Source organism: Lineus longissimus, chromosome 10 (assembly GCF_910592395.1).
Source record: "Lineus longissimus chromosome 10, tnLinLong1.2, whole genome shotgun sequence".
NCBI lineage: Eukaryota > Metazoa > Nemertea > Pilidiophora > Heteronemertea > Lineidae > Lineus > Lineus longissimus.
Genome location: NC_088317.1, coordinates 2,398,157 through 2,412,384, shown reverse-complemented (window position 1 = coordinate 2,412,384; position 14,228 = coordinate 2,398,157). Strand labels below are relative to the sequence as shown.

Genomic DNA, 14,228 nt, shown 5'->3' with positions numbered 1-14,228 from the left:
ATGTTGCCTTGATTTAGGCCCAAGGGAGGCTCTTTGCTGACAATACATAACACTTATTCGCGAATTCTAGCGCACGTGACCTTTAAAGCGCTTCCAAACGAGGGTGTTTTGGCCCTGCGATTATGAAGTGATCTAATGCAACAAATATCGCTCGCTTGCGGGGGCATCAATATAATATGTAACTGCCGGGTTTACCAGAAGACGGCGTTTGAGGGGGAAAACGACGACCCCCCCCCCCAACATCTTTGACATTTTAACAAAACAACTGTCCCCCTTTCTTACCACTCCACCTTCTCTCCTGATCTTGAGCGCCCTAAAGTATCTCTGGGGATCTCTCTGCCCGCCTGGTAACATCTGACTGAAACGGGTCCGTAAAAAGGTTGTAACGGAACTATGGTCACTTCAGGAAAAATGGAAACTATTGTCCGTCAGTATTTCGCTTAAAATAGCTCATTTTTCGTCCGATTTTTTTTTTTTGGGGGGGGGTAACATCGCCGATCTCCGCCGAAAAACGGTGAGTGCCTCTTGCGCTACCCGGCCCAAACTATGCCACTGCACTTTCAAGGAGGAGGGTGAGTTGTGGCCGGGTGAGTGGGACTGATCTTGAACATACTCATCACATCGAGTGGGAATCGTGTTTTTTTTCACTTTCGCCTACCTTAACAAGGGGTCAGCCAGCATCTGTTGGTATGCGTAGAGAACGCAGTAGAGAAAGCTCATGACCATTTGAAAAGATGACATTACCAGGTGGCATCGAAGAAAGTTTTCGAAGTCAACGAGAAATCAACAAGCCTGTCTTCCACCCGCCGTGGTGCACCATGACGCTTTGAAACGTTTTACGTCTTCGACGTCGAGTGTTACGCAAAATTGTACAATTTTAGTCGCACAATTATTATCCCACGCATTTCGACTTTGATGTTACTAGAAATGACTTATTTACAGTTACTGATACTCCAAAGGCTCATGGAGCGACCTAGAAAAATCGAAGCCGGCGGGGGCGGGTAGTTAACACGTGACAATATAAAACTTATGCATGGCCAGACGACCAAACACATGAAAATGAGAGTCGAATATGTTCCACTGAATCCTTGGCATTGGTGTTCTCCTGATTCTGCTGTAAATAGAAAGAAAATCGGCGACTGTAGCAGTTGTTGCAGGTTGTGTAGTGGGAAGGGACTAGCTGGTTTACCCTCCTCCGAAGACAGATGCTTGGATTGGCGCACACTCTCGATAAATCGACGTGGACCACGTGCCAAGTCACACGGTTTCTCACCAGTGAGAATACAATTAGCCACCGTCTGGTGTCGCCATCTACCAACAGAAATGTAAACTGAAAATCGTCACGAGACGTCAGTGGTCGCCATTTTGCGTGTTTACTTCTGGAATACCCACAAAATCGAGCGAATAACTGCATTTTCTGGGATCAAATGAGGTTTGGGCAGGCGAGGTATGTATAATCTAGGCACATGTCATGTAAACTTGTGTTGTTAACGTTAGGGAGCTGTACAGTTTGGCTGTGGAATATTGGTAGGGATGGATATTTATTTGTTATTTTTTGTACACATCCGCTATACATTTGCACTAAAAATGCACATGAATCGATGCACTCATCGTCATGCACTGTTCGTGTGTACGGGGGTTGTGTAGTGTAGTCCGTTGTACACACTGCGTCACTGCTCTGTTGGGGGTTTCCTGGTCCGTCCGAATGGTGGTTTTGTCACATCCTTGATGGATGCTTGAGCTGGCTTGCAGAGGTCAAGATTCAAATGAAAATAGGAAGACACACAATATATTCCATCGGGCCGATCGGCATCGCCTACACTACACATCGAACGATGTGTCATGTGAATGTATCGTCTGATGTTACAATATGTGACCCGTCACAGCAAAATCAGGCGCATGTCGCTCTGAGCTTGGCAGGTTGAGACAGACTGTTTGTTCATTTCTCTATTGTCTGCCTTTTGTGAAATACGAGCACACCTATTTCTTCCATTATCTCCTGGTGTCATTTAGGCTCATCTTCTGTGCGACATGTGCCTGGTTTTGCTGTGACGGGTCACATATTGAAAATTCACTAGTCGCTGCAGTTAAAAAAGTTGAAGTTTATTGTTTATAGTCTGATATGGGTGTGATACACAAGGCATGCTAGGCAGACAGACCTGCCTAGCGTCTCAAGGCGACAGTCACAGTGTGGATTGAACCAGGGACCTCACGACTGCCAATCAGTGACTCTCAGTCAGACACCCTCAACTCTTCAACTTCCTTTCCCCTTATCTCGTGATCGCTCCTGCAGTAATGTGATCGATAGCTAATCAGGTGGCTTTGAATAAACCGTCAGCTGACTGCTGGGTTTCTGTTACCACTTTATCACATTGATTAAGGCTACGCCTAGTAACAATCAATGTTTAAACTTGGCGTATTCTTCCTGCTGCTGTCATATCACTCGGGGAGCGTACAAATCTATAACATGTATGATAAAAAGCTAAAGCGGCCAATATCCCTCCATCTTTAGTTTATAGTATGTCACCACAACATCAAATGTGGGGGGGGGGGAAGGGTGAAAATTTACCAGATATCACTGTCGGCGTAGAATTAAGCCCTCTTGGCCTACTTCCATGCATCACCTGTCAAACATCTTGTGATATCATCATCAATGATTACCCGAGGCTACACCATTATATTGATCCATCCACGCCCTTTTTACGGTGGATAATGCGGTTAGCTTTGATATGATATCGTAGGCGAAATCACATGGTGGCCTTTGGAAAAAGTGTGTGAAAAATTTCAATTGTTGAAAGTCGGTCGGAAGCTTCTTTGATCCATTATAGTGTTAGGTTTATACAGTTCATGACAGTCAAACTGTTTTCTGATGGTTTCTATTTTAAAAACTGATTTGGTAAGTTTCAATTTCTGAGATTTCTCTCTTTTTTGTTTAAAAACTAGAAAGTTGTGTGTTGAGCGTTTGACCCAGATCCATTTCCATTTTACAATGGGTGATATGAATAAAGACTAGCGAATGCTTTCACTTCAATTTTGTACAGAAAGGCCTAGTGTAAATGTACGTGAAGTTTTAGAAAAAGGCATTTGCTCGTCTTTATTCATATCACCCATTGACATACAATAACACATTATGCATTTACTTGTAAAATTGGAGCAGTGCAGGTACTGTAATTGCGTTTCAATTCAAACAAATTCTATAAAAATGAAATGACTTTCATGTGACTCTCACTTGATTTTAGTATAATTAGTGTCTTCACCTTTCTAACATTTACTCTACAACAATAGCAGCTTTTGTAGGGTTATTTTGTAATGACTGTAGTGCCACAGGGTGGTTTTAACAAAAGTTTTGTGGAATATGATCCAAAATGATCCAGAGTCAGTGATACACTGTGACTAATCTGTGATTCAAAATTTCGTCCCCATCTCGACATTCTGCAATTGGGGAGTTGTAAATCTCAGTGGAAGCTTGTCATAATTGGGTGGGGCTGTGCTGTTGGGGAGTCTGAATGGCATGTGATTATCGATTGCGATCATTTGTTGGATAATTCAGCCATCACATGCACCTTTTTCTTGCTGCGCCATTGATTCTGTGATAAATCAAAACAGGGGTTGAAGTCACGTTTTGTGGTGCTGTGTGCGTACAACCTTGAAAATGTTAGGAAGGGATTCTTCGTCTCAGGATACCAGTATTCAAAACTTTGTGATCGGTTGTGGACGGAAACTTTGTGTCTCTTGTACTTGAGTTGGTGAATACTTAGTGTGATATTTGTCTGGTGTGGTTGGATTATACCATTGCTCGTAAGTATTCACGAGGTTCATGGAGATTATTCATTCTTCTTAAGGCTCAGGCGTATATCGTTATGTGGCACTGTTATGCTATGGGGGGTTCAGCCAGATAAACCGAGGTTGAGATATAGGACAATCTTGTGTAAGTTGTGCAAGTGCAAGCACACTGTCAATCGAATTGTTAACAGGTGGCATGAATTTGGGTCGGGTCAAGGGCAGTATACATAACAGGTAAACAGTATATTAATAATCTCTAATCAGTCATACATTGCGAAATCAAACATTATAAAGTCAAAAGTGCCCTATATATAAGTTCAAAATTTGCTGCCTTTGAAATTAAGTACATTAAATACATGTGTAGGTGACTGACACTTATTACTGGGTTTTAAACCTTGAATGGTGTTTGCTAAAATATAATCGAAAGGTATTTGAATTGAAAGCCTTATTTAGTACAATGTAATTAATAGCTGCTCGATGGAACATCATGTGATGCTCAATTTTCCATTTGATCTTAAAACTGATAAACCCACACAACAGTCAGACCAAATATTGCAATAATTGGTCATGAGGTTTTATGTCAATTTTGTACTTATTTTTAGCATGCCATTCTGATCTTACAATACAAAAATGCTGTTGTTTCGGATATTGAAATTGGTTTACTTTCATAACTTGGATCTGTCTGATGATATTAATGTCTACTGAATATATATACCAAGGTACAAATTACAAAATATCTGCATTTATTCCTGAATACAGTTGTATTATATAAGAGGAACCGTGTGATATTTTGTAATTTGCACCTTGGTATGAACTGCCTTATTTTGTATCCTGATACATGTATTGTGGTATTGTCATACCAATTAATCCATTGTTGACGCTGTTGCCATGGCAGCTGACATCTCAGTTCATAGGGGGGCAGTTCTGGATTGGAGGAAATATCATTCTGTTCAGTAATAGAGTTGGTTCTTCGGTTGATAGAAGCTCGTACTAATGACTAACATGCATGGTTACATGGCCACCGCTAACTTCTTGATTTCTTGTCGTTTCAGACCTAAGAACTGTCCGAGATGACTCCCGTGTGCGGGATTAGTATTCCCTGCCACATCACGGCGCTGTATCTCTACGCCGTGATCAACCTGTTAGCGTTAGCGCTCTTCCATGTATCTGTTGTAAATGCTGATATTATTGTGGTAAGCATCGGTCAGGGCGGAGTCCCGCGCACTTATCAGGGGTATCTCGCTAACTGATCTGTCCCAGACTTATATTATAAAACAAGAAATGAGAAGGTTCATTTTCACCCTAACATGCCATTCATGATTCATAATTCATTCTCACAAAATTTTGGAAGTTAGTTTGAAATATAAATAATTCCCCCTTGTTTTCTTTTCCAGACTGGGAGTTTGAATCAGACGATAGCTTTATTCCTTGATCTGCCAGCCAGTTTTGGACCTCCCTTCCCAGGTCCAGGAGATGGACTCTTGGTAAGGTTTCCTTCCTTCTCCTACCAAGAGTAGAGTCCTCCTAATAAAGGGTGTTACTGATAATAGCTGATTGCTCGTCGGTACTTATTTAGTGCACAGAAACGTTAGCCAGGATGTTGTTATATTTCATGACCGTTTGCTTATGAATTGAGCCTTACTCTGGAGGATTCAAACTATGTTTCCCTTAAATATGTTATTTCCAATCTTCGTTTAAGGGCTATGTGGTATATGCCAACCCAAGCAAAGCATGTGATAAAGTTGATCCACCTCCGTACAATGTCACAGTAAACCTAAAATGGATCCTCGTTGCCAGCCGGAATGGGTGTTCATTCGATACTAAGGTAGCAAATGCAGAAAAAGCCGGCTATGGCGCGGTTATTGTGCATAATGTCGGGTCTGATTACCTTCTGACAATGGGAAGGCAAGGTGAGATCCTGTTCAGTTTATGCAAGTATCAATGTGCATCTTGTACTACCCCTGCTCAGTGTGTGTCTTGTACTGCCCCTGCTCAAGCTAGCAGGGGCTGAACTCCATTCAGGTTATGAGTTTGACCCTTATGCCCTTTAGAATCCCCTGAGATCAGTATAATAAACTCGCTAATGACCAATTCTCTTACTTCATTGCATCTTTGCTATATGCCTACTGCACTGCTCTTGTTTAACCTATGTCGCCACTGCCACGGCAGGCGGTGCCCTCCAAAATGGCCTTTGTGCCCTCTAAATCTTCTTTCTCATTTTCCAATACCCATCTGTTGCAGGTCATGAGGGCATTCACATTCCTTCCTGCTTTGTTGGAGAACAAGATGGAATCCTCCTAGCCACGCAATTCGATTATACCAAGGGGTACGTACGGTTATTCGTCCCTTGAGAAAGAAGGGAAAATCACTGGTACAACTGTACCACTCGAAGCCAGTGCCAGAAAGCTGCAACAGCTAGCCTAGGGCATTGGGGGCAATGGCCACCAATTCAAGCATGGACCAAACTATGTTGTTGAATATAAACTTCTGGTTCTGTGCAAGGAGGCTGAGCTTGGCAGTGGTAATGCATTGAATAGTATTGGTGGAATAAGAAGGCATACTTGCCCTGTATGGGGCTAGGTTATTTTCCACTCTGTGCTTGTTACTGTACCACCATGATCAGTGATCTTTAGATTGTCTTGTTCCCCGTTGACCCAGACATCACACAATACACTGGCCTCATTTTGACCCACTTTCAAAACAACTACCGCAATTCAGTCTGTTGAGGCTTGATTTCATTGCAAAAACAACCCAAGTTTTTTGTTCTGCATTAAGTATACAATATTCTTCTTTTCTTTTCCCAGGAGATTGGTATCTATCGACAACAGCATCCCGTTCAATCCAAACTATTACCTGCTTCCATTCGCCATTGTTGTTGGTGTGTGTTTCATCCTCATGGTCATCTTCATGGTCGCAAAGTGGGTCAGAGATATCAGGAAGAAGCGCCGGTCAAGACTTTCAAAGTCGCACTTAAAGAAAATACCCATCAAGAAGTTTAAGAAAGGTGAGCAGTGCTAGTAGTACTACTGCTAGACCTTCTTGAAAAGAAAGGGCTATGTACCCCCCTTTTTGCTTTATGTACCCCCCTTTTTGCTGTTAAAAGTTTGTTTTACAGCCTCTGCTGGAATTTTCATGATTTTAGATAAAACTAGGTCGTTTAGAAGCCGTTTGTTTTGAGTAGAAAATTCTCAAGAAAAAAAAATCAAATTTTTTTCATGATTTTAGATAAAACTAGGTCGATTGTTTTGAGAAGAAAATTCTCAAGAAAAAAAAATCAAATTTTTTTCATGATTTTAGATAAAACTAGGTCGTTTGTTTTGAGAAGAAAATTCTCAAGAAAAAAAAATCAATTTTTTTTCATGATTTTAGATAAAACTAGGTCGTTTAGAAGCCGTTTGTTTTGAGAAGAAAATTCTCAAGAAAAAAAAATTAAATTTTTTCATGATTTTAGATAAAACTAGGTCGTTTAGAAGCCGTTTGTTTTGAGAAGAAAATTCTCAAGAAAAAAAAATCAAATTTTTTTCATGATTTTAGGTAAAACTAAAAAAAAAGTAAAAAATTTGTTTTGTACTCCCCTTTGAATCAATCCTAGCACTGCGACTCTCATACATTTCTGTATGACTTTCAGGTGATCATTATGATTGTTGTGCTATATGTCTGGATGATTATGAAGAAGGTGATAAAATGAGGGTGTTACCCTGTTCACATGGTAAGTCAGTCAATGGAAGTATTCTGTGTTGATGATCCCACAATTTCAGGATGTTAAGATCTTAAGTGTAGCTGACACAATGTGTCCTCCTTTTGAGTCTATAGTTTGTTCTTATAAAAGCTTCAATCGTGACTTGTCAAATATGACATATGTACTCTTGTAACTGGTAATTTTCCTCTTCCCAGCCTACCACGTGAAGTGTGTCGACCCGTGGTTGTTGAACAACAAGCGTACGTGTCCTGTGTGTAAGCGTAAGGTTTTCCCTGGCCAAAGCCATGACTCAGATGACAGCAGCTCGGAGGAAGATAATAACGACAGTGGCCAGAGTGAGGTCACACCTCTGCTGCAGGCAAGCGGAGGGCCTGCGAGAACGAGGGGTTCAACCTTTGAGAACTCTGGTATGTATTTTTCATTCGTGTGTCCACGAAACATCACAATTCTCAAGGCTTTAGAGACACAGTACCATAATTCAGTTACCAAATTTAGACACTGGATGGCAGCGGGATCGGCGTGATAATGGAGTAGGCCTCCCAAACCAGGTAGCAATCCCACACAGCAGGAAAACTAACGACACAATGACAACTCGGTTTCATACCTTACGTGTTTCAGTTATGTAATAATGTGTTGTATGTAGTCAACAACATGTCTGGCCACTGTTTGTTAGTCAGATGGAGTTCAAGTTGAACTAATCACTGAGAAAAACATAACTTGGTGCTGAGCTTGAACTGTTAGGTGACCATGGTACTTTAAGTTCTTGATCAAGAAAGGTTTTGCTGATTGGGTTATTGAGCAAAAGATATGGCTGTTACTTTTCCTAGGAGACTGCTCGTGATCGCTGAATTTCCCATTCCAGGCTTGCCACCTCCATTTCAAGGTCATGTCACGACAATTGACGTTGAGTTTTCCGACTCGGACAACAGTGAGTATGGACCTGAGGCTGACATGTACAGCCCGGGCTCCTCGGTCAGCCCAGAATACCAGGGGACGGCTTCTCCTCTGCCAAGCACATCAGGGATTCACGATGGCGGGGTCCAGGGACCGGAGATCCCCGTCGCAACGCAAGTGGAACCAGAAATGGAAGAACCCATCGTCCATGTTAGAGTGAATAATTCTTTGAATGGTGACAGAGACAGTGATGGCGAATCATCAGATAAAGTCGTCTAAATTTTGTGTTTTAGTTTGTTTTAACTCCTAATGCAGACAATTGATGGCGTTGCACGGAAGTCTATTTTGAATTTCTTATATGGAGACAATCCTCAGTTATGTGTGATCTTCAACAGTGTTACATTGAAATCTGCTTTAACCAATTTGAATATTTTTAGAGTTGGAGTTGAAGGGGTCTGTTTCATACCATGTCATTTGAGGGCATACATATAAGTCTCTTGTCTTCCCTCGGTCAAGGCCCTTGTCATCATTAGCAGTTAATGAGAGGTAGTATCCATCTGGCTTACAACCCTGTACATCCTCATGAGCACCAAGCTTAAGGATAGTATTACATAGAGTAACCACAGGTTCTCCTCAGGTTCCATGTAAAAATAGACGCTGCTTGCTTATGTAACCACTGCTTAATGCGCTGAGATCAACTGAGAGGGCTTTTTGAAAAGTGTGTCTGGTCAGCTAGACTGTACTAACCCCAGATCTACAGGTATAGGCCAGATGATACTGCGTCTAATCAACTGCTGTTATCATTGGTGTGAAAGTTGCTTGGGAATTGCTAGTAAAATGCTAATCGGTTGACCATCTTGGCTTGCAGACCTGCTAGACATGCCAACAAATTCATTGATACCTTTCCTATAACATAACCCCACACCAAGGGTTAATTGTTGTGAAATAGTGTGACCTTAGGTATCGTCAATGTCAATATGCGTCTTTTAATCAGGTGGTATGACCGCAACAAGGTCGCGATGCATCGTTGACATCAAGTGACGTGACGTGATCTTATCTATCTTCCTTATTGTCTGATATGCGACCGTTGAAGGCATTATGAGTCGTCTTGTTGGGAAATTTCTTGGAACTCATCAGTCATAAACAGGATTCAGTTTTCAATTTCTTCAATTTGTTTGAATTTGTGATTTGATATGTACAGTGTTGGAATATTTTCTTAAAGTCGTACCATTTTATTGTGTCTAAGTGCAGTAAACATCCGGGATAGTGAATCTTCTCCTTCAGCTTCTAGCTTCGCTTACAAATTTAAAGTAGACAATGCCAAATTTTAACTTGCACATTATTACTCCAGAGATTGTTCTGGAATTTAAAGTTTATTTGAGTTAAATGTTTTATTGAATGATGCATGTGCGTTTTATTGAACATGAATAGGACAGGAAAGCGTTCCTTTGCAAATTGTGCCAAGATTGAGAATTTAGATGAACACAGATGCCACCTCTGAACACTTCTTTGTGCTAAGATTACATGTATATGAATTTCTTCCTATATATAAGATGGAGACCACAGTTAAATCTTCATGTGCTCATGGTTTCCATTTTAAGGCATAAAGTCTATAGGCAAAGTTGAATAGTTTGTAGCTAAGCCAACATGCTGTTTGACTTAATGATTTTCAAGTTTCTACTAACGATGAAGAAATGTTGGTCTAATTTCACCTGTCTTACATATAATAAATCAACAACTGTGATGAATATTTTAAAAATTTGTAAATAAATTTATGTTCTAGTTTATATTATCTCGTTTAAAATGTTTATCATCGAAATGAGCGGGATTCAAAGAGCTGCTACTGCATCGTATGTCTGAAGCGCTGTGTAAACAAGCAATCAGCGATTATAATCGCTTCTCTGCGGGACAAGAAGATCTGTTGTCTGCGGGTAAAACTCGTAATCACAGTGTTTGATATTGATTACTTTTTGCTGCGATTGACGGTTAATTTATTTTGGTGACCATGCAAACAACTGATCATTGTTGCATGCAATTTAAATCTTGTTCGTGGGGCGCTTAAATTTCAAATGAAGTGGCTTGGCCTTGAACACTTTTAACCACCAGAATTTCATGGGTGTTTATTTTATGCAAATTTTATGAAAAGCGTTGATTTGCGAAAATATATAAATCATGAAAAAAATTTTGATTAGAAAAAAACAAAGAATTTAAAATAGTAAAAAGTTAATTTTTTCGGGAAAATCTTCAGTCAGTTCAAATTTCATGCTAGTTGTATTAAATGTTTTAAAACAGTGCTATGATTTTATTCAAATACAACTGTTGATTAAAAATGCTTGTTTCTGATTTGATGTGTTTGCAATCATTTGATGTATGAAGTGTTCCTATAAACATTATTTCATGACCAGTAATTTAAGTACCGGTATATATAATTGTGTACAATGAATTGAATGTGTTCTCTTTTTGACCAATTTTCCTGCTGTACTTTCTCGTTTTTGGCTGCCAGTGTGTGGAATCTTCATTTGGCATTGAACCAAGGAGGATAACTCATTCCCAATATCCAAGAGGAGTTCTCTATACCAATTTGGCAGTAATTCTCTTTCATACTCTATTATCTGTACATAGTCTCCAAACAACGACATTTTCTTAATGCTGTCGTTCCTACAAAGAGCAAGTGTGCGCTGCACTGGTAGATTTTGTCTTCGAAGTTTTGCCTGCAGTCATTAGTCTGATAGCTTGCCAGTTCTACTGTTCTGCTGATGACGATTTAGCAACTGGGCCCTGATATTCTAAGGCAGGAGAAAGTTCCTGATGCCACTCGGAGTAAGACCCATAATCATTCGGTTCTGAGCCCAGTAGCCAACTCATTAGATTCCCAGTATGCAGCAAACAAGAATTGATAAAGACAAGTCTTGATAAATTCTTAATGCAGCGGATGACAAAATATTGCGTATTTCTGACTTGAATTTGACTGAACTTCAGGATTCGCAGGCTTGATGAACAGGCCATAACCATGCAAAGGAATACATCCATTTTTTTCAAATTTGTCTGACTCTAATTGGGATTTTCACATTGTCGGTTTTCATCTATCTTCCTCGAAACGTGGATTCAAAATGAATTGTAAATAATATATTTTATAATAGATTTCACTTTTTCTACTATTGACTTTAACTTGCATGATATGATGTGATATTTGTAACACTAAATGGCGTTATTCTTGGGGATACTTTCCGAATGCATTGACAGAACAGGCAATAAAAATGTAGCATGTGAAGATGTCATACTTTATTTGACGAAACAGAATGAGTTTTCTGGTTGAAATTTCGGACAGATTCCACTTGAATGTAAAATTTAATCACTTTTGAGATGATTTTCAGCACTGTTTTGCTTATACTAAATAGCAGGATCCATGGACATATGAATTTTGAAGAAGTCTTACAAGTATGGTTTGTGCGAGTTACTTTTTCAGCTACCCCATGGTTTGACATAAGGCAAGGCCAACAGCCATTGGCTGCATTTACCCTTGGCCCTAAAACTTCAGAAGGTCAGGGTTTTACTTTTCAAGTAGCTCTGTGCAAGTATCTAACCCCATGTTCATTTTGTTGTCAAAGCAGAGTTAAAATTTGCCTAAATTAGCTGATGTCAAATCATTTCGTGTCCGGAATGATAGAAGTAATATAGTTATTAAATGCTTGGGAAGAATACATCATCTGAGGTAAACTGTAATATTTTGTATATTGAAATGATTATTGTAAAATAAATGTACAATTTGAAGAAAAATATCATATTCACATCTTGTTATCTTTAATGGCCTACACTGTCTATTCAAAATTTGAAATTGAATTTGACGGTTTTCAATTTTGTCAATACACAACGAGTTTAAAGTAAAAAACGATTGACCTCAAACTTACTATCTATAATTGACGTAATCCAGTTCATCTTTTCTGGAGTAGATAAGAAACAAGATGGCCGCCATCATAAACATGGCAGCTGATGTCATAGCAACATTCCAAGAAAATGTCCAAATTATTTGAAATAATGGTCGCCACATGATGCTGAGGCTATTGGCAAAGAAATATACCAAACAGAATATCAAACTCCAACGGATTATAATGACCAAAAGTCTGAATGTCGTCCGAAGTTTGTCTTTTTTGGCTGGCTCTGGTTTGGTCGCTATTTTCACGTTATTTCCGACTTCAAACCACTCGTCACCTGGTCTTGCTGTAGAAGTTTCCTGAACAATGATGTCCCAATCTGCATCGCTTTCTGTTTCCTCCCGCCTGGAATTTGGCGCGAATTCCGAAATCGTTCGCCCCCTTGTCACGATCACATGACGGGAAGTGATATCATCTGGTGGTATGTCGTCTGTTAATGTCTGGATGACGTCTGTCCCCACTTCTATGGCTGTTGAATTTCGACCAGTAAAGGAGAATATTCGCAAGAAACGAAGGTGTTTCGAAATTCGTCGCCTTGGAAATGTTTCAATTGGTTGTCTTTGAACCTCCTGCATCTTCCGTCTTGCAGGAGAAGAAACGGGCCTCCAGTGCCAGTGGATCAGTATTCACCGTCCCCTGGAAAAAGTGTCACAGTCTATGTCTTACTCATTTCCTTGGAATCACAAATATCTACAGGATCAAGAACTTTACTCTTACTCCTCCATGTATGAACAAAACAGCCCGACGTTTACACCTGCGTCCTTGTTCTTGTGATTAAAGTCAATCAATGATGATTGACCTGGTTACTGACCCAGCATTCTTATCTGTGGTCACTTCTGTTCCAGAAAATATGCATTTTATATATAGAGTCTTCCAAGTGTCCAAATATTTTGTTTAAGAAGTTCTGAGTTTAAAAAAACCAAAATGTTAGATATATTACATATTCATATGCTATGTAATGTTTTATTCGTAAAAGTATAATTCGAACTCGGTGAGGTCTGTCCTGCAAAGGAACGACTGGGACCACAAATAATAAAATGTAACTCTCCAGAATCCGTAATATCGAGGAGAGTAGGGGACATTGTTGACAACATTCGTCACCGTACTCACGCGGATGCCTTAATATCGCTTGCAGTTTACCTCATTATCATAACCAACACTCACATATACTTCAGACAAGAATAGATAAAGACTAAAGCATCGCGAAAACGAGCGATGTCTGTTAAAGGGACTCAAGGCAGCAGCTAGGTATGCAATATAAAGTTACCCAAAGTTGTAAATTGGCATGCCGACTTTACCGGTGACAGCGGATATAGTCCCCCTGGAGTCATAGTCCGGTAACATTGTATTTGACCAATTAAGCAGCATGATCTATTGTACCGCTAACCCTAACCAAAACATTTAGCAATGCGGGCTATTGTTACACGGACTATCAGCCCTAGGACTACTATCCCTTGCACACCGGCAGTAAATGTCAATCCTATAGTCTCATCCATGAAGGATGGATATACGCACACTGAGCGACAGTAGATCGGCATGCCATCTCACAGTATGTCGAAACCATTAACGTTTGAACGAGGACTATTCAGCGCTGTTACAAACATGACCCAGTGCTCTAATTGTGCTTATTAGTCGCCTGAAGATGGCCAATAGCATTCCGCGAAGTTACTATTTATAGCTCACAAGGTCATTTGCATAAGATATTGATGACGTTTTAGTCACGTGACAGTCGGACATCGACACTTATTTCTACGCATTTGAGCTTATTTCAAAGTCAATTATCTTTGACCCTGCATTGTTTTTAGCATGAATGATACCATAGAGTCAGAGAGAGAAATATTCAGAACAATTATGTAGTATTTCCAACACTCGGACATGTGCCAGATTTAATCTAACTGCCCTAGTTAGAAAGCCTGAAT

The 14,228-nt window shown here is 40.0% G+C and overlaps 1 protein-coding gene across 1 annotated transcript; it reads left to right on the top strand.

The window, feature by feature from the left end:
• Positions 1-1,338: 1,338 nt before the first annotated feature.
• On the top strand, positions 1,339-12,159 carry LOC135494524 (E3 ubiquitin-protein ligase RNF13-like). Its single transcript, XM_064782574.1, has 9 exons — positions 1,339-1,447; positions 4,836-4,976; positions 5,178-5,267; positions 5,483-5,693; positions 6,025-6,109; positions 6,588-6,787; positions 7,412-7,492; positions 7,678-7,890; positions 8,346-12,159. Exons 2-9 carry the CDS (start codon positions 4,854-4,856, stop codon positions 8,654-8,656), a joined length of 1,314 nt encoding a protein of 437 aa, XP_064638644.1. The 5' UTR covers positions 1,339-1,447; positions 4,836-4,853; the 3' UTR covers positions 8,657-12,159.
• The last annotated feature ends 2,069 nt before the right edge of the window (positions 12,160-14,228 follow it).